Source organism: Callorhinus ursinus, unplaced genomic scaffold (assembly GCF_003265705.2).
Source record: "Callorhinus ursinus isolate GAN/ISIS: 27379988/994484 unplaced genomic scaffold, GSC_fseal_2.0 scaffold37, whole genome shotgun sequence".
Taxonomy (NCBI): domain Eukaryota; kingdom Metazoa; phylum Chordata; class Mammalia; order Carnivora; family Otariidae; genus Callorhinus; species Callorhinus ursinus.
The window spans coordinates 7,055,035-7,072,468 of record NW_027397099.1 but is presented as its reverse complement, the minus strand read 5'-3'; the positions used below and the strand labels follow the sequence as shown (position 1 = coordinate 7,072,468).

The window sequence follows — 17,434 nt, the reverse complement described above, 5'->3', positions numbered from 1 at the left end:
CCCCCCCCCATTTGTGCTCTCTGGGTCTCTCAAGCTCTCTGTCAAATAAATAAATAAAATCTGAAGAAAAAAAAAGAGGAAAACTGGCGTGCCTGGGGGGCTCAGTTGGTTAAGCATCCGGCTCTTGATTTCAGCTCAGATCATGACTTCAGGGTCATGAGATCGAGCCCCGAGTTTGGCTCTGCACTCAGCAGGGAGTCTGCTGGAGATTCTCTCTGTCTCTCTCCCTCTACCCACCCCCACACCCCCCACCTCCACACATACTCTCTCGCTGAAATAAATAAACAAATCTAAAAAAACAAGAGGAAAACTAAGAGAACACATTGCCAGTAGATCTGCCCTGAAAGAAGTGCCAAAGGAAGTTCTTTAGACAGTAGAGAAAGTATACCAGAAGGAAACATGGAATTTCAAGGATAAAGGATGAACAACAGAAATAGTAAATATCTTAAAAATTAAAAACAGAATTACCATAGGATCCAGCATTCCCACTTCTGGGTTTATATCTAAAGGAAATAAAAACATCATGTTGAAGAGATATCTGCACCCCCATGTTCATTACAGCATTATTTACAATAGCCAAGACAGGGAAACAATCTAAGTGTCCATCAAAAGATGAATGGATAAAGAAAATAGGGCATATGTACACAATGGAATATTATTCAGCCTTAAAAAAGAAGGAAAACCTACCATTTGTGGCAAAATGGAGGGCATTATGCTAAGTGAAAAAAGTTAGAGAAAGACAAATACTGTACGATTTCACGTATATGTAGAATCTAAATATCAAGAAAAAAAGAAAAAAGTGAAACTCATAGAAAATAAGAGCAGGTTTGTTGTTACCAAAGGCAAGAGGTGGAAGGAGAGGGAATTAGATGAAGGTAGTCAAAAGGTACAAATTTCCAGTGATAAGATAAATAAGTACTGGAAATATAACATACAGCATTATAACTATAGTTAACACTGCTATATGGCATATTTGAAAGTTGATAAGAGAGTAAATCCTAAAAGTTCTCATCACAACTTAAAAACCACTTTTTCTCTTTTTTTGTATCTATATTTGATGATGGATGTTAACTAAACTTACTGTGTTAATCACTTCACAATACACATAAGTCAAATCCTTATGCTGTAGACCTTAAACTTATATGTCAATTATTATCTCAATAAAACTGGAAAAAAAGAAATAGTAAATATCTGGACAAGTAGATTATTCTTCTCAAATTCTTCAAAATATGTTTGACGTTTGAAAGCAAAAATCTTAACATTATCTGATGGGATTTCCTGTAGAAGTAGAGGTAATACATGTGACAGCCACAGCGTAAAGAAGGAAGGATAAAATGACCTATATGATGGTCAGATTTCTGCATTGCATTTGAAGTGGTAAAATATTTATTCTAAGTAGCCTGAAGAGTTAAGCATATATATAGTAATCCCTATAGAAAACACTAAAAAACTGTACCAAGAGAGTAAAACCTCAATAGATAAGTTATGAAAGAATACTAAAAACTATTTAAATAATCCAAAAGAGGGCAGGAAAGAAGAAATGAACAAAAACAGAAGAAGCAAACAAAACAAATACAAGGGACGCCTGGGTGGCTCAGTCGTGAAGCGTCTGCCTTCAGCTCGGGTCATGATCCCAGGGTCCTGGGATCGAGCCCCGCATCGGGCTCCCTGCTCCGCGGGAAGCCTGCTTCTCCCTCTCCCACTCCCCCTGCTTGTGTTCCCTCTCTAGCTGTGTCTCTCTCTGTCAAATAAATAAAATCTTAAAAAAAAAAAACAAATACAAAACTGTATACCTAAATCCAAATATACAAATAATTACACTAAATATATATACATACCAATTAAAATACATAGATTGTCAGAGGGATTTTTTTTTAAAGACCCAATTATATGTCACCTGCAGAAAACCCACTTTAAATATAATGGTATAGGTAGATTAAAAATAAAAGAATGGGAAAAGATATTCCATGCAAACATCAATCAAAAGAAAACTGGGATAGTTAATACTAATATCATACAAAGATAAAGCAAAGAAAATCAGGGATAAAAGAGACACCACATAATGATAAAATAATCAATTCACCCTACGAAAATACGACAGTCCTAAAGGTTCCTAATAGCAGAGCCTCAAAATGCATAAAGCAAAAACTGATAGAACTGAAGAGAAAAATGGGCAAATCTACACATATTATTGAAGATTTCAACTTTTCTCTCTAGGCAATCGATAAAACATGTACACAGACAATTGGCAAAGATATAAAAGAACTAAATACCACCACTAATCAACTGGATCTAACTGACATTTATAGAACACTTCACTCAACAAATACACTTTCTTTTCTTTTTTTTTTAAAGATTTTATTTATTTATTTGAGAGAGAGCATGAGAGGGGGGAGGGTCCGAGGGAGAAGCAGACTCCCCGCCGAGCAGGGAGCCCGATGCGGGACTCGATCCCAGGACTCCAGGATCATGACCTGAGCCGAAGGCAGTCGCTTAACCAACTGAGCCACCCAGGCGCCCAATATACTTTCTTTACAAGTGCACATAGAGCATTCAGCAAGAGGGGCCATATCCTGAATCATAAAACAAACCTCCATAAATTTAAAAGGATTAAAATCATACAAAGTGTCTTCTCTGACCATAATGGAATTAAACTGGAAATCAATAACAGAAACATGATTGAAAAGCACTCAACTGTTTACAAATTAAATAATATACTGACAAATAATCTGCAGTTCAAAGATACAGTGTTGGGAGAAATTAGAAAATATTTTGAAGTGAACAAAAATGAAAACCCAACATCAACATTTGTAAGATGAAACGAAAATAGTACTTAGATATTTATAGCAGTAGATGCTTATATGAGAAAAGCATAAACAAGACGTGCCAGATAAATGCCAACAAAAAGAAAGTAGGTGTGGTGAAATTAATATTAAATGAAATAGAATTCAAAGCTAAAAGCATTCACTAGGGACAACAGAAATGTCAAAATGATAGTTAATAAAAACTTAATATATGCCAGGCACTATTCTTTTTTTTTTTCTTTTGCTAGGTACTGTTCTGATATTTTTATATATTAACTCATTTAAGCCCTACAATAATTATATGACTTAAGTAATACTATTATCGCCATTTGGGGAACGGAGAAACTGAGTACAGAGAAGTTAAGAAAGCAACAGAACTAGGATTTAAACCCAGGATTTAGGCTCTTCATTGCTACACTCTATTGAACAAAACATATGTTAACTTTTGGGGCACCTGGGTGGCTCCTGTTTGTTGAGCCTCCAACTCTTGGTTTCCCCTTGGGTGATGATCTCAGGGTTGTGGGACGGGCCTGTAGTCGGGGGTCCACGCTCAGTGGGGAGTCTGCTTGGAATTCTCGCTCTCCCTCTCCTTCTGCCCCTCCCCCACCTCTGTCTCTCAAATAAATAAATCTTAAAAAAAAAAACCCCATACGTTAACTTTTGTTCATCTAACACCATAATTTCAAAACAAACAAAGAAACAAACAAACAACAACAACCCCAAACTATTAGAAATCCAAGGAAAAGTAATAAATCTAAAACATTAGGGAGGAGCTTTACTACATCTGTTTTAGTAAGTCAAAACATCAAGAAAAAGAAGAGTAAGTATAGGAGTGGCTGGGTGGTGCAGTCAGTTGAGCATCGGACGCTCCTGAGATCAAGCCCTACAGCTGGCTCCTCGCTCAGGGGGGAGTCTGCGGGAGATTCTCCTCTCCCTCTCCCTCTGCCCCTCCCCCTGGCTCCTGTGCGCACTCTCTCTCTCTCTCTCTCTCTCTCTCTGAAATAAATAAATAAACCTTAAAAAAAAAGAAGGGTAGGCATACAGAGAGTTTAAATTCCATAATTAACAAGATACATAATGGACATACGGATTTTGTACCCACCTAAGAGAGAATATTCAATCCTTTTAAGCACACATGGAACCCTTACAACCCCTGACTATCTATTAGGATACAAAGAAAATCTCAACAAATTCCAAAAAGGGGAACATACAGACCTGTTCTCTGAATAAAAGAAATAATAAAATTTGATATTCATCACCAAAGTACAGCCAAAAATTTATCAAATTAAAAATTTTAAAATACCCTTTTAAATTATTCTTGGATTAAAGCGGAAATTTAAAATGGAAACTACAGGCTAATTAGAAGTGGATAAAAACTAGAGCATTATTTTAAGGATGTGTCCTAAGCAGTCCTCAGAGAAAAATTTATAGCTTTAAATGCCTTCATTAGGAAACAAGAAAGACTTAAATAAAGGATAACACAATATACAGCAAATAGAATAAAATGAAACAAAAACTAGAGGTCAATTCTATTTATGAAAATAAAGGCAAAACTCCCAAACAAAATACTAGCAAAATGATTCTAGAGGTTTATCAAAAGAGCAAAGCAACCTGACCATTAAAGGCACATCCCACGAATGTAAGGACAGTGAGCCTCGGGAAAACTGCAATTGTCAGTCACCACATTCATAGATTAAAGGAGAAAAACAGCAGGTTCTAAAAGGAGAAACCCGTATGGCAAAAATGCAAAGTAAAAGACAAATAATAAGCCAGGAAAAACTATTCTTAACTCAAATTTCAGAAAAAGGACTAATTTCCCGAATATTTGCATTCTTATGTATCCATTTTTTTAAACCAACAATTAACAGAAAAACATACAAAGTATGTGAAAAGTCAGTTCTTGGAAAAGCAAATGCAAATGGCTGTTACATATGCAAAAAAAAAAAAAGCAACAAAAATACTCCTTAATCCACTCATAACTAGAGAAATGCAAATTAACACTACCCCAAGGGATTTATTTCTAAATACCGTTCTCCAGTAAAAGAGCCAGAGCTTCTTAGAGGAACTCGGATTCTAGGGCCGGGATGGGGAGAAGACAAAATGAACCTGACGCATGTTATAGGGTTAGAAAATAAGGAAATGGGGGGGGGAAGATGGGGGATGGGTACCCAGAAGCCCACCAGTAGGAGCTAATAAAGGCCAAAGATGAAAAAATTTAACCAACAAAATCAAGCACAACAGTATTTAATTATGACCCAAAGAATAAAATAAATAAATCAGTGTAGGAGAACAGAAAATATTCCTTACACAGGAATGTACAGGGAATAGAGCCACCCTTCTTCATCCCATAGCAGACACTTCTAGGGCCATCCGAGCGATGGGTTCTGGGCTAGGCTAGGACAGGCTCCCATAGAGCTCCCGGCCTGCAGTGGGAGTGACAGCCATCTCGGGCATCCAGGCCCCTCCGGCAGGGGCACCCCTCCAGTTCTCCTTGCCTCTCCCTGGGCCCTCTCAGCCACCCCCGCGAGTCACCATATTTTTTTGCGTGAGTTCCCTTTCAGTAAATTGAGATAGAGATTACTTGAAATAAAATGCAATCATTTTAAGTAGAGCGTTTGATGGGTTTTGTTAAATGTATGTTTCTGTGCAGCCACCACCCTCGGCAAAATAAAAAACATTTCCAGCACTCCAGAGAGCTTCCTCCTGCCCCTACCCCAGGTTACCAATGGTCTGATTTCGGTCACCACAGCTGAGTTTCACATGTTCTAGAAATTCATCAAAATGGAATCATACAGCATGTACCCTTTTGAGCCTGGCTTCTTTCATTCAACATAATGTCTACAAAATGCATCCCTGTTGTTGCACCTGTCAATGGTTTATTCCTTCTTCGTGCTGAGAAGTATTCCAGCGAAGGATGCCCCACAGTTAGTTTATCCTCTCAGGTGATGAACCACTGGAGTTGTACAGTTTGAGCTACTAAAAATAGAGCCTCAGGAGGCCTGGGTGGCTCTGTCGGTTAAGCCTCTGCCTTCGGCTCAGGTCACGATCCCAGCGATCTGGAATCGAGTCCCCCATTGGGCTCTTTGCTCAGCTTGGAGCCTGCTTCTCCTTCTGCCCCTCCCCCCACTCATGCTCTCACGTGCTCTCTCTCTGATAAATAAATAAATAAAATCTTAAAAAATAATTAAAAATAAATTAAAAAATAAAAATAGAGCCGCTGTGGATGCTCAGGTCCAAGCCTTTGCAAAGACATGTGCTTTCATTTCTCTTGGGGAAATACCTACAGATAAAATGTCTGGGTCACACAGTATACCTCTGTCTAATATTTTAGGAAACTGCCAAGCTGTCTTCCGCAGTGGAGGTCATCACTTCCAGCCCCAACAGGGGTGTATGAGAGTTCCAGTTGCTCCACATCCTCCCCAGCACTTGAATGGTAGAGTCCTCTTTTATGAAGCCATTTTAATAGGTGTAAAATAGTATCTCAGGGCGCCTGGGTGGCTCAGTTGGTTAAGCAACTGCCTTCGGCTCAGGTCATGATCCTTGAGTCCCGGGATTGAGTCCCACATTGGGCTCCCTGCTCAGCGGGGAGTCTGCTTCTCCCTCTGAACCTCCCCCTCTCATGCTCTCTCTCTTTCTCATTCTCTCTCAAATAAATAAATAAAATCTTTTTAAAAAATTTAAAAAGATAGTATCTCATTGTGGCTCTAATTTGCATTCCTAGATGTCTAATGATATTGAATATAGTTTCGAGTACTTACTGGACATTCATATATCTTCTTTGGGCTGTTCAAAACTTTGGTCAATTAAAAAAAATTGTGTTGTTTTCTACTTACTGAGTTACAGTTTTGAGCCAAATTAACACTGATCAATATCAGGTTGTCCGTGTTCTAAGCCTCACCTGGCCTCCTCCCAGGGGATCCAGAGTAAGATCCAAACACCAGGGTCTGGTTCTCTACCATCTGTCTCCTCCCCCCTAGCCCTTTGCTCAGTCCTTTCTTCCACAAAGGCTCCCGGCAACCCTCTGAACCAGCCATAACAAGCCAGACAACTATTACCAAGAATCATCTCGTTCAGGGTTCTCTGGACACATTATTGACCCACCCCCCACAAATTAAGCTCATGGGTCCTTGCATCCTGCAAATGCAATCTTTCTAGCACTGCTGTTGAATAAACAAATAAATGAGTGAACGAATGCCTCTTACCTGGCAGGAGAGGCCATCGAAGTCTTCTTTGAGGAAGTGACACTGGGATGATCACAGAGTAAAGAGAAGTTCGTCGGATAACCAGGTTGGAGAAGAGCATTCCAGGTAGCAGGGTCAGCATGCACAAAGGCCCTGGAGTGGGGAGAGCATGGTTTATTCAAGAAACGGTAAGTTTCTTGAGTGGGAAAGACAGGGAGCAGAAGACACCAAGGGATTATGTTTTTAGTCTCTCTACCAAGACTCTGAGCAAAGATGGGAATCTCCCAAGGTTTGGGGGATAAGGGAAATGCAGGTGACCCTGACTGAGCATTTTAGCATCCTTCTGGCTGCCAAAAGAGGAAGCAGAGACGCCTCTTAAAGACACCCTCACAGCAGTCCAGGGAGGAGATAGGAGTACTCTGGGGCCTCATGGAGGCTTAGTGGTGGTGAGAAGGGAACAGAGACAAAGAAAGTTTTAGGAGGTGAACATGTGCCCGCCTTGGTGACGGACTGATGGTGAGGGGGAAGGAGGACAAGGACAGCCCCAGGCCTCAGATCTTGGGGTAGAAGGATGGATGGCGGTGCCCTTCACTGGGGCCCAGGCGCCAGTGGGAGTCCCTGGAGTATGAATGGGGACAGGGAGCAGAAGGAAGGCTGGGGCAGCCAGTACAGTGGGCCGGGCTGTCCAAAGATGGGAGGGGTGGCCAGGGGAGAGAGAGGGAGTGGGTTGGGGAGCTGACAGCTCCATCAAAAGCGCAGGAGGACGAGACAGGGGTCTTGCCGTTTGGTCGCCTAGGTTCCTGGGTCCCGGACACAGCGCAGGGACACGCGCAGGAAGCTAGACGACGCAGCGAGTGTACACAACCCTTCAGAGCACGCAGAGAAGACTGGAAGCCCCGACGGGGCGTTCAGGGGCAGCAAAAAGAAGGTCTCGGAGCGCCGGGCCGAGGCTGAGGGGAGAGTGCGGGTGTGTATGAGGGGGCCCCACGCCAACTCGGCGGACAGTCCCGCCCGGCGGGGCCTGGAGCAGCTCCGGCAGCCGGGGTCCGAGGGGAGGAGGGAAGGAGGAGGAAGGCGAGCGGAGGAAGCGAGCGGAGCAGCGGGGGAGCAGGAGACAGTGAGGAAGGGAGGAGGGGACGCGGCAGGAGGGGCGGGGCGGGGGCGGGGCGGCGGGGGGATGCGCCCCCGCTCCCATGTCTCGCCTTTTTCTCCTTCCGCACAGCCCCGGGTTTCCGCTTCCCTCCCGGGCGCGGGGTGAGGGAGCGGGCCCGCGCCTCGGTCCCTGCCGCCGCCGCCATGTGGCCCCCAGACCAGGAGCCCGACCCGGAGCCCGGCCCGGCCCCGGCGCGCTCCGGCCGCTCTCCGCCCGGCGCGGCGATGCCCGGGCTCCGCGCCCTCCTGCCGGCGCGCGCCTTCCTCTGCTCGCTCAAAGGCCGCCTCCTGCTGGCCGAGTCGGTGAGTGCGGCGCGGGGCCGGGGCGCGGGGCCGGGGCCCGGGGCGGCGGAGGCGCCGTCGGGACGCCCGGGACCGCCGAGCCCTCGGAGCAGCGGAAGAGCTGCGGGCAGAGCTGGGCGCACTTCCTCAGGCGTCGGGTGGTGCCGAAGCTCAGCGCGCGAGGCAGAGGCGAGGCGGGGCCCGAACTCGGGCCCTCGGGGCTCCCTAACCCAACGTGGGGGGCCGGTCGGGACGCCCGGGCCCGGGGCCCGCCGATGCGGCCGCCGGGCCCCTTGGGAGCTCAGCCTGGCGCTGTGTGACCCTGGGCGTCTCCGTCCTCTCTGGGCCCCCGGAACGGGCTGCAGCCCCACATCCTCTGGCCTCCGTCGCGGGCACTCGGCTCCGCAAACCCTCCCGCCATCCCCGGCTGCGCCCCGGGAGGAATCAGCGCGCTCGGCGCTTCACGACGCCCGGATCGGGGCCAGGGTCGGCTCTCCGCGCCCTTGCCCGCTTTCCTGGGCTCAGGGAGGGCCGGCCGGGCCTCAAGCTGCGGGGCGGAGGCCGGGGTGGACTCCGGCCAGACGAGACGGGGAACAGCGGGAAGTGGGAAGGGGACCCCCGGGATTGGGTGAGGCCGGGGCCGCACAGTGCGGGGCGCGGAGGCAGACCCCTCCCCCCCGGGTGCAGGGGCGGGAGCCCAGCGGGGTGATTTCATCCCCCTCCTCCCCTCCCTCGCTCGGATCCAGCCGCCCCGCCCCCGCCGAGCTCCTTCCTCCTGCCCGCAACCCCCACCCCGGCCTGTCAGGCCTTTGTCTTGGGGACACTACGAAAACTCCCGCACCATCCGCGGGTGGGGCGGGGGCTTGGTGCTGGCCTCCGTGCAGGGAAGGGGACGAAGTGGCCGGGCGCAGGGGAGGTGAGATAAGGAACAGCTCTTGTTGCTTAGATCCCTGGCAGTTTGGCAGTCCCTGGCGTTATTCCCACTTTGCAGACAAGAAAGCTGAAGCCAGGGCATCTAGGGAATTTAACAGGTGGGCCACTTGAGGGCCAGGTGACAGCAAGGCTGAGAGTGGAGGTCAGAGGAAGGAAGCTTCTGCCCCAGACCTCTCCTTCCTACTGCCCAGGGCAGATGGCAGGAGGCCATCTTGCCACTTCTTCTACCCCTGGGGTCAGCCCGGAGGTCACCAGCCCAGCTTCCAAGTGAGGCACCAGGACCCAGGACTCAGCCCACACTCCAGGGAGTCGCCTGTGGTTGGCCACCCCAGTCCCACCCTGGAGACTGATGAGAGCCCCTTTTGCACAGAAGCCTTAAATCCACAGGCCGGTGAGGGAAGCCAACTCCAACGCCACTCAGCCCACCTCATAGGGTAGGCCCTTGGTGTAGCTGATCTAGGAGGATGAAGAAGATCTAGTCCCTCTAGATCCAATCCAGATCTAGGAGGATGAAGAAGATCTAGTCCCTCTAGATCCAATCCAGATCTAGGAGGATGAAGAAGAAGTAGGGAGGAACCGGTTAGGGTTGATCACAAGGGGAGCCACGCTGGCCACTCTTCCCTCCCTCTGGTCACCTCTGGCTGCCTCCAGGCCCAAGCAAGTGGGGAGCCTGGCAGGGATGGGAAAGGCGAGGAAGTAGCCACCAGGAATCAGGGAATAAGGAAGCAGGAGTGGAGAGGGGGATCCCCAGAATCTGACTTTGGGGGCCGGTGGACAGGAAGGGAGGGACCATGACAGCCTTCCCAGGAGGAGGTACAGCAGGAGCTAGGGACAGGGCTGGGTCAGGGTCCTCTGGGCTTGCTGTCCTGGGAGGCCCCTCTCGGCGCTTTAATTTCCCATCTGTTCGAGGTGAACTTGGCTACCTCCCAGGCCATGGTCAAGGCAGATTTGGGTGCCCTGGGGACTCCCTGTGATCTCTGCAGCTCATTTGTCTGAAGCAGCCACAGCATTTCCTGTGGGGCATCTGGGTGTCCCTACAGGGCCCCCTGGGCCCCACTCCAAGCTACTCAGCCGTGGACATGCTCAAACCTGCCCAGCTATAGTGACAGGACAGATAAAGGCCAGCTCCCATAGAGGGGGTTGCTTAAGAACTAGAGCTGTGTGGCCAGCCAGCCCTGGGTTCAAGTTTTGATGCCTTGTTATTAGCCACATGACACTGAGCAACTCACTTCACCTGTGAAGTGTCTGCACCTCGGTCTTTGATCTGTGAGGTGGGCTGTGAGCAGCACCTGTGCATGGGTGGTTGTGAGGATGCTCCAAGCCTCAGGCCCTGGCCTGGGAAACAGCCCCTCATCTTGGTCTGCCCTGCCCTGCAGGGCACACGGTCTGCAGAACTAGCCGGGGACCTCAGCATCCCCTGGCATCCGTCCCTACCCACAGCATGTGGACAGAGCTGCGGAGAACTCTGATTTGTTCCTTAGCGCGGCCTGCCCTTTGCACAAAGGCTGGGTGGATGATGCAGCAGGGCCTGAAGTGTCAGGCCAACACTTCCCCTCCTGGAGGTTTTTTTCTTCATATGAATTGGCAAACATAGAAAACCCAAAGAGTTCTACCATTAACGCCCGTATACCCACCGCCTAGATTGTACAGTTGTTACTCTGTTGCCAGATTTGCTTTATCACATATTTATCCAACTGTCTGTCCACCAATTAGTTTTTGATGCAGAATAAATTACCTGCATCAGTAAGTTTCAACTCTGAACACTTCAGCATGCATATCATTAACTAAATTCAAGGTTTGTACATTGTTTTTCAGCTAAAATTCACATTCTTGGGAGTTGGGTGTAATTTTTTGAAATGGTTTCTGCTTCGTGGGCTGCCTTAAGAGACTGCTTAGGTTTGATTTGCCCTGTTGGGCACCATCTGAGTTGGGTGGATCCTGCCATAGAGCCTGCTGGGGTGGGGGGCGGGGGTGAGCAGCAGGAGGAAGTAGCCTCCTGGGAGGGCTAGACCCATGTGGGAAGCTGGGGCTTCCTGATTGGGTCCTGGCAGGGTGCTGGCACGGGATAGGGGTGCAGAGCTGTGCCCAGAGGCATTGGGGCAGCATGGGTGTGGGCCAGGGCCCCATAATGGGGTTCTAATCCTGGCAGCTGCAGGACTGTGGGCAGGTCGCCTCCCCTGCTGGAGTGTCTTCTGTGCCTGGCTGCAGAGCCCTGGGCCGGGGGTTGTGCAAAGGTTCTGACTTTACCTTCCTGCACCTCCAGGGTCTCTCGTTCATCACCTTTGTCTGCTATGTGGCATCCTCTGCATCCGCCTTCCTCGCAGCGCCTCTGCTGGAGTTCCTCCTGGCCCTCTACTTCCTCTTTGCGGATGCCATGCAGCTGAATGACAAGTGGCAGGGCTTGTGCTGGCCCATGATGGTGAGGGCCGGGCCCCAGGAGGAAGGGGCTGGCTGCATTTCGGCCCTCACCCTTTATTCAGTGTGCTGGAGGGGCTGTTTGCAGTTGGTAGGAGCCGGGACCCACCACCCGGCAGCCATGTGACCCAGAGCCGGTTGCCTTACCTCCGGGAGCTCTCTGGGTGAGGCAGGGAATCCCCACTGGCATCCTGGCCCCTCCGCCACCAGGCGGCGCTGGTGCTCCCAGCTGGGCCTGCCGGAATGAGCCTCAGCCGCAGGAATTCAAGCCATTTCCACAAGGGCAGGACAGGTTAACTGAGGACTTGCAGGGCTTACCCAGACCTCAGCCGTCTGGCAACTTGCTTAAGCAGTCACCTGGGAGGCCTCAGAGCCCCACCTCAAACTTTGCTGTTTGAGAAGGGACAGAAAGGCTGCGATTGGACCCCGGTCTCTTGACTTCATATCCAATATGCTTTCTGCTGGGCTGCACCCTGTGTCCCGATTTTAGGGACAGGTGAGCAGAAACCACGACACATAAATGGATCTGCCACAAGTATGTTGCACAGTGAGGCCCAGGGCCAGATCTCCCCACTGGAGAGCCAGCAGGGAGCAAGTGACCATGTTTCCAACATCTTTCTCACCAAATGAAATCGGCAGGTGGGCCCGGCTGGAGGGCAAGCTGCAGCCTGGCCCACATCCTGTTGTCCACCGGGCAGGGGACAGCCAGCTGGACCGGGAACAGGGCAGCCTCCAGGGGCACCTGGGCAGGGGCAGGAATGGGGGTGGGAGAAGGACCAGGGAGTGCAAGGTGGTGCCAGGACAGGGCGGGAGTCCCATGGATGCTGGGCCTGCGGGCGCCGGGTGTGTGTCCAGCCTGCGGGGCCCATCATCCCCTGGGAACAGTGGATTCCAGCCCCATTCCTGCCGCCTGGTGCCCTTCTGAGCCCCTGCCCCTGTCTGGGCTCCCAGCTGTGCTCCACTCCCGGGAGCCCAGGGCGGTGACCACACCCACCTCTCCCCAGGACTTCTTGCGCTGTGTCACAGCGGCTCTCATCTACTTTGCCATCTCCATCACAGCTGTCGCCAAGTACTCGGACGGGGCTTCCAAAGCAGCTGGGGTGAGTAGGCACCCTGGCCCTGGAAGGGGTTGCCCAGCGATGCCCCCCTCAAGTTCACCCCACCCCTGATGGAGCCCCAGATGCCCCTTGGGCACTCAATGTCTGGGGCAGAATCTGTCCCCGCAGAGGCCCCTTGGGCTTTCACGTGGATCTCAGCGATTCCAAAGTCCTCTTATTGGAGATTTAATCTGCCCCGAGTTTTGAAGGCTGTTTGCCCAACCAAGATAACAGCTCATTTTCCTACTTGTCGGTACTGGGACGGGTCTGTGTTTGCCAATCCGAGCTACTTATCCGAGCTGATGGAGCGGGGCGGCAGCTTCTCCGCTTCTCCCAGTCTCCCGGACCAGGCACTCCCAGCTCCCGATGATGGGTCCCATCTGCCCTGTCCCCTATCCCACAGGTGTTTGGCTTCTTTGCCACCATCGTGTTTGCAATCGATTTCTACCTGATCTTTAATGACGTGGCCAAATTCCTCAAGCAAGGGGACTCCGCAGAGGAGAACACAGCCGACAAGGCAGAAGGTGGGTGGCCACGCTGTGGGTTTTCACCTGGGAACACAGCTTCTCAACCCAGGACTGTTGCTGGGGACCCTGCTCTCCCTTAGGGATACTTGGCCAGTTTTAGGCTGGAGGAGCATTTCCTCTCTCCCCATATGGGCAGGAAGTGTGTTCACAGCCTGGTTCTCCTGTCCCTTCGTGGGGCACTGATCATAAAGCAGGCTGGCTCCGCAGGGCCTCTGTCTTTCCAGGAAAGGCATGCTGAGGGCAGGCCCGTGACCTTTTCCTCGGTGAGACCTTCCCTGATGAGCCCCCGAAGCAGCCAGTCCCCGGGCTGCAGAGCGGCCACCTGCCCTGAAACCCACCCCCCTGCCCAGTTTCACCGGCCCATTGCTCAGGGGCCAGAGAACCAGGCTCTCCTTACCCGCGGCACTCGGGCAAGCTCAGGTGTATGAGCCAGCAGAAACCATCCCTCTGCTAAAAATATGTGAGGCTCATCTCGTCCATCCTGTACTTCAGTCACTCCTAGGTTCAATGTCCCTAGACATTTTCCTTAGGCCTTTGGGACCTGCTACCAGTTGCCTGCCCTGGGTGCTCCTAGCCCATCACCCCAGTGAACAAGTAGGAAGCATCAGTGGAGACATGTGTTTGAGTATTGTGGGCTTTGATACTTGGAGATATATGTATGATGATTTTTTTTTTTTTTTTTTTTTTGCTGTAAAATGATTCCTAGCTTGTGTTAGAATGGATACAGCAAACCCACAAAATCATACCAGGCTAGGCCTCAGCACAAGGCTAGGGAGTCAGGGTTTGTGGAGGCTCTCGGAACTCATCCATGACCCGGCAACAGTGTGAGGACAGACTGGGGTTCTAAGAGACCGAGGTCGGCCAGGGAAGGGGTGTCCGTCCCTGAAAATACCAACTGGCACTGGCGCTGAAGCAGGAGGGTTAGCAACTTGGGTGTCTTTCCTTCCTGGAATGGGGGGGGGGTGTTCCAGAAGGCTCTACAGAGTACTCTTTGGTATTGGATTTCTAGGAGCCCTTGAGTCATACCTTAGATAGGCCCTTAACGTCATAAAATGGGGCTGATCACCATATAAAATTAGGATTGGGGGCAAGGGGGATTGAAACTGTAAGTTGGTTAAAAGAAAGCTTCCTGATTTTCTCATATATTTTACTTTCTTGTGCCTGAAAATAGCTGTCCCCACCTTGTCCTGCTGAATTGCAGGGTAGGGTTGAATTTGGGGTGCAGATATATCACGCTAACACCCCCAGGTGAGAACGGCCCAGGGCGACTCTGGAGGGGCATGTGGGCTCCCCACTGCATGCGGCCACGCCCTGGAGGGGACAGCAGCTGCCCCTGCAGGGGCCCAGGCCCGGGGCCAGCCCTCTCACCAAGCTGACACCACCAACAGGAGGGGCCCGAGCCCGGGGCTCCGGCCAACAGTTAGAAACCCAGCCAGTCTCCCCAGAGACAGCTTCCCGGCACCGCTGGCCTGGAAACTCCCACCAAGCATCCCCTTTGCTTCGCTTTCAGAGGAGAATTCCGACTCCGAGTCTGACTGAAGGCCTGTCTGCCCCGCCCCGGCAACCTGAGCCCCGCGGGCCCCCACTGGCACTCCCCGGACCAGGCCGGCCGACGCGGCCGGGGCGCCACGCGTGTCGGCAGAGCGGCGCCGACTTCTCCAGCGGCAGTGGGAGCTGCTGACGGAGCTGGCCTCCTCGGGGCCCCAGGGTGACACGCCCAAGCCCGGCATCCGACACGGCACCCCTCAGCTGGGGCGTCGTGAATATTCTGCCACGTCTCCTCATTTCTGCCCCCCAGACCTTAAGCCTTATAACCTCTCTGCCAAAAATAAGCACAAGGGGACAGAGCTGATGGAGCCTTGTTGCCTCCGTCACAGGAAGCATTTCATGCTGCGGGGGGGCGGGGGCGCGGGCTGGGGTGCATAGGACCGAAGCCACCACAGGGCCCACCTGCTAGGCCCTAGGGATTTTTGTCTGCATTTGGTATCCCACTCATGCGAGGCACTTTGTCGAGAATGATCCTTCCAAGATTGTCTTGTTCAAGGAGCACCAGTACCCTCTTCATTTTTGAAGCAGGGAAAAAACCAACCTTTGCTCTCAATCTAGGAGCGAGCACATCAGGGTGCCTGTTATGGGGAGCCACGTCTTCTCCGGGTGATATGACAGTTGTACCAGGTCCGAAAGATCAAGGGTACCTAACCGTGAAATAACTGACAGCGTTCTGGGGGGCTGGGCAGGCCCAGCCGAACCCTCTTTCCTGGGGGCCCAGGAGCAGGCGAGAGGCTCTCGGGCACTCAGGATGATAGGTTTCTCGACACCTGACTGCCTCTCGAGAGGGGAGCTGTGCCTTCTGTGTTCACCTAAAGACATGTGCTGCGTGTGTATGTTCAATGGGATTTTGTAACTTTACTATGTAATTTTTTTTTTTTTTACACAAAAGTAGCTTTTTAAAATGGCATTTCCTCTGACCCAAGAAGCCTCATGAATGAGCCACATCTGGACCCATGTCTTGGGCATTTGTCACCTTTGTTCTTCTTTTGCATGTGAAAAAAGCCATAATGGATTAAACCAGACTGACTACGTGCTTGGAGTGTATGTGTTTGAAAACACCTCCCACCACCCAGAGCGGTGCAGTCCCGTGTCCTGTCGAACACAGACGGGGCCTACCACTGGTGAGTCCTGACGGCTCCGGGTTTCAGCAGCGGCGCGCACACACTTGCTCCACACCAAGCACCCCTAAGCGTCTGACACATGTGCTCTCCCACACTCCTCACACAATCCTGGCTCACAGTCCAGAAAACTAACAAAAGGTTCAGGAACTTGCCCAGGTCACCAGAGCCCCTTTGAGGGGGCCCTGGGCCCTCTCACTTATGCATCAGGGTAACGACCCAGGCACCTCTGAGGTAGCCAAAACCTGGGGCTCTCGTGGTTTGGAAACTCGTTGCATGAAAGACCTCGGAGTTGACGCCTGGGAGGATCCTGGGTCAGCATTTGGCCCAGGCATTCTGCCCCGACTTTTGCACACGTTCGAAAACCTGTCTGAAAGTTGAGCGTACAGACGCCGAGAGGGGTACACGGCGGGGGTTTCTGCTCCTCCTTGCCTGCCCAGCTAAGCCAGCCACACTGCCTGTTGACACCCAACCCGTGGCCTCTCTTCGTGGACACGGACTTTGTTCAGCCTCCACCTCCCAGGCCTGTTTCGGGAATGGGGTCCACAGCCTTTGAAGGGACAGAAGGGAAATCAGAGGACAGAGACAATGCCACTTTTACGTGTCCATTTATTAAACAAGAACTCCTTCATGACGATTTAATACAATATTTATTAGCGATTAGTGTTGAGAAAATTATTTCCCTCTACATACAAAAATACAGATTTGAACACTATGAAAACAATCAGGACAAGTACCATGAAAAATAGGTCCTTCAAAAGAAATAAAGGGGCAAAATTGAGGGCAATGTGAGGCTCTATCTGCTGTCAGGGACAAACCACCAGGAGCAAAGACTTTGGGGCCCCAAAACCACTCCAAATGGATAGAGTCAAACCCACGAGCCAGGGTTTGAGAAGCCAGGAGACCCACCAACAGCATAAACCAACATGTGCCAAAGGGGCATCACCTCAGAATGCCCCAAAGCTGTGTCCAAACTAGTAAAGGAAATAGACTTTTAAGAAGCAAAATGTAATAGTTATTAAATTAACATTGCCCCCCAAAGTGCCACCGGGCCAAGTAACAATGAATAATCATATTAGAGTTATTAGCCATCTAACTTGACTTCCTTTGTTAAATTAATTACATATTCTTACCCTTCAAAAGGACAAAAAAGAAGCTACAATCGTATGTTTCAATAAATCCATTCCTTCATGTTGCAACGGCTCAGCTAGTTTACTCGAGATTTTTCTTGACTGGACAGAACCCGGGTCCTGTGGGGGTGGGAAAGCCGAAGGAGTAGCTAGAGTGTTAGCCGAGGCTCGATTTCATCAAGCTCCTCATAGCAGGGCATCTATTTTGTCCAGGCAGAAAACCAGAGAGGGCCACGGAACCCAC

General features: G+C 50.5%; 2 protein-coding genes across 11 annotated transcripts in view; one reads left to right on the top strand and one right to left on the bottom strand.

The window, feature by feature from the left end:
• The window catches only part of TK2 (thymidine kinase 2), a 97,612-nt gene extending 89,314 nt beyond the window's left edge, over positions 1 to 8,298 (bottom strand). For all 10 annotated transcript variants that reach the window (XR_012374638.1, XR_012374642.1, XR_012374639.1 and 7 more), the window contains exons 1-2: positions 8,188 to 8,298; positions 7,007 to 7,138 (exon numbers count right to left, since the gene is read on the bottom strand). Coding sequence is in view for 2 of the 10 variants with exons in the window: in XM_025888768.2 (XP_025744553.1) it covers positions 7,007 to 7,127 (121 nt within the window). In the remaining 8 variants the exon portion in view is untranslated. The remainder of the gene's footprint in view (positions 1 to 7,006; positions 7,139 to 8,187) is intronic.
• On the top strand, positions 8,252 to 15,975 carry CMTM3 (CKLF like MARVEL transmembrane domain containing 3). The gene is made up of 5 exons (XM_025888776.2): positions 8,252 to 8,440; positions 11,616 to 11,771; positions 12,772 to 12,867; positions 13,268 to 13,388; positions 14,902 to 15,975. The coding sequence occupies exons 1-5, from the start codon at positions 8,282 to 8,284 to the stop codon at positions 14,928 to 14,930; spliced, it is 561 nt and encodes a 186-aa protein (XP_025744561.1). The 5' UTR covers positions 8,252 to 8,281; the 3' UTR covers positions 14,931 to 15,975.
• The last annotated feature ends 1,459 nt before the right edge of the window (positions 15,976 to 17,434 follow it).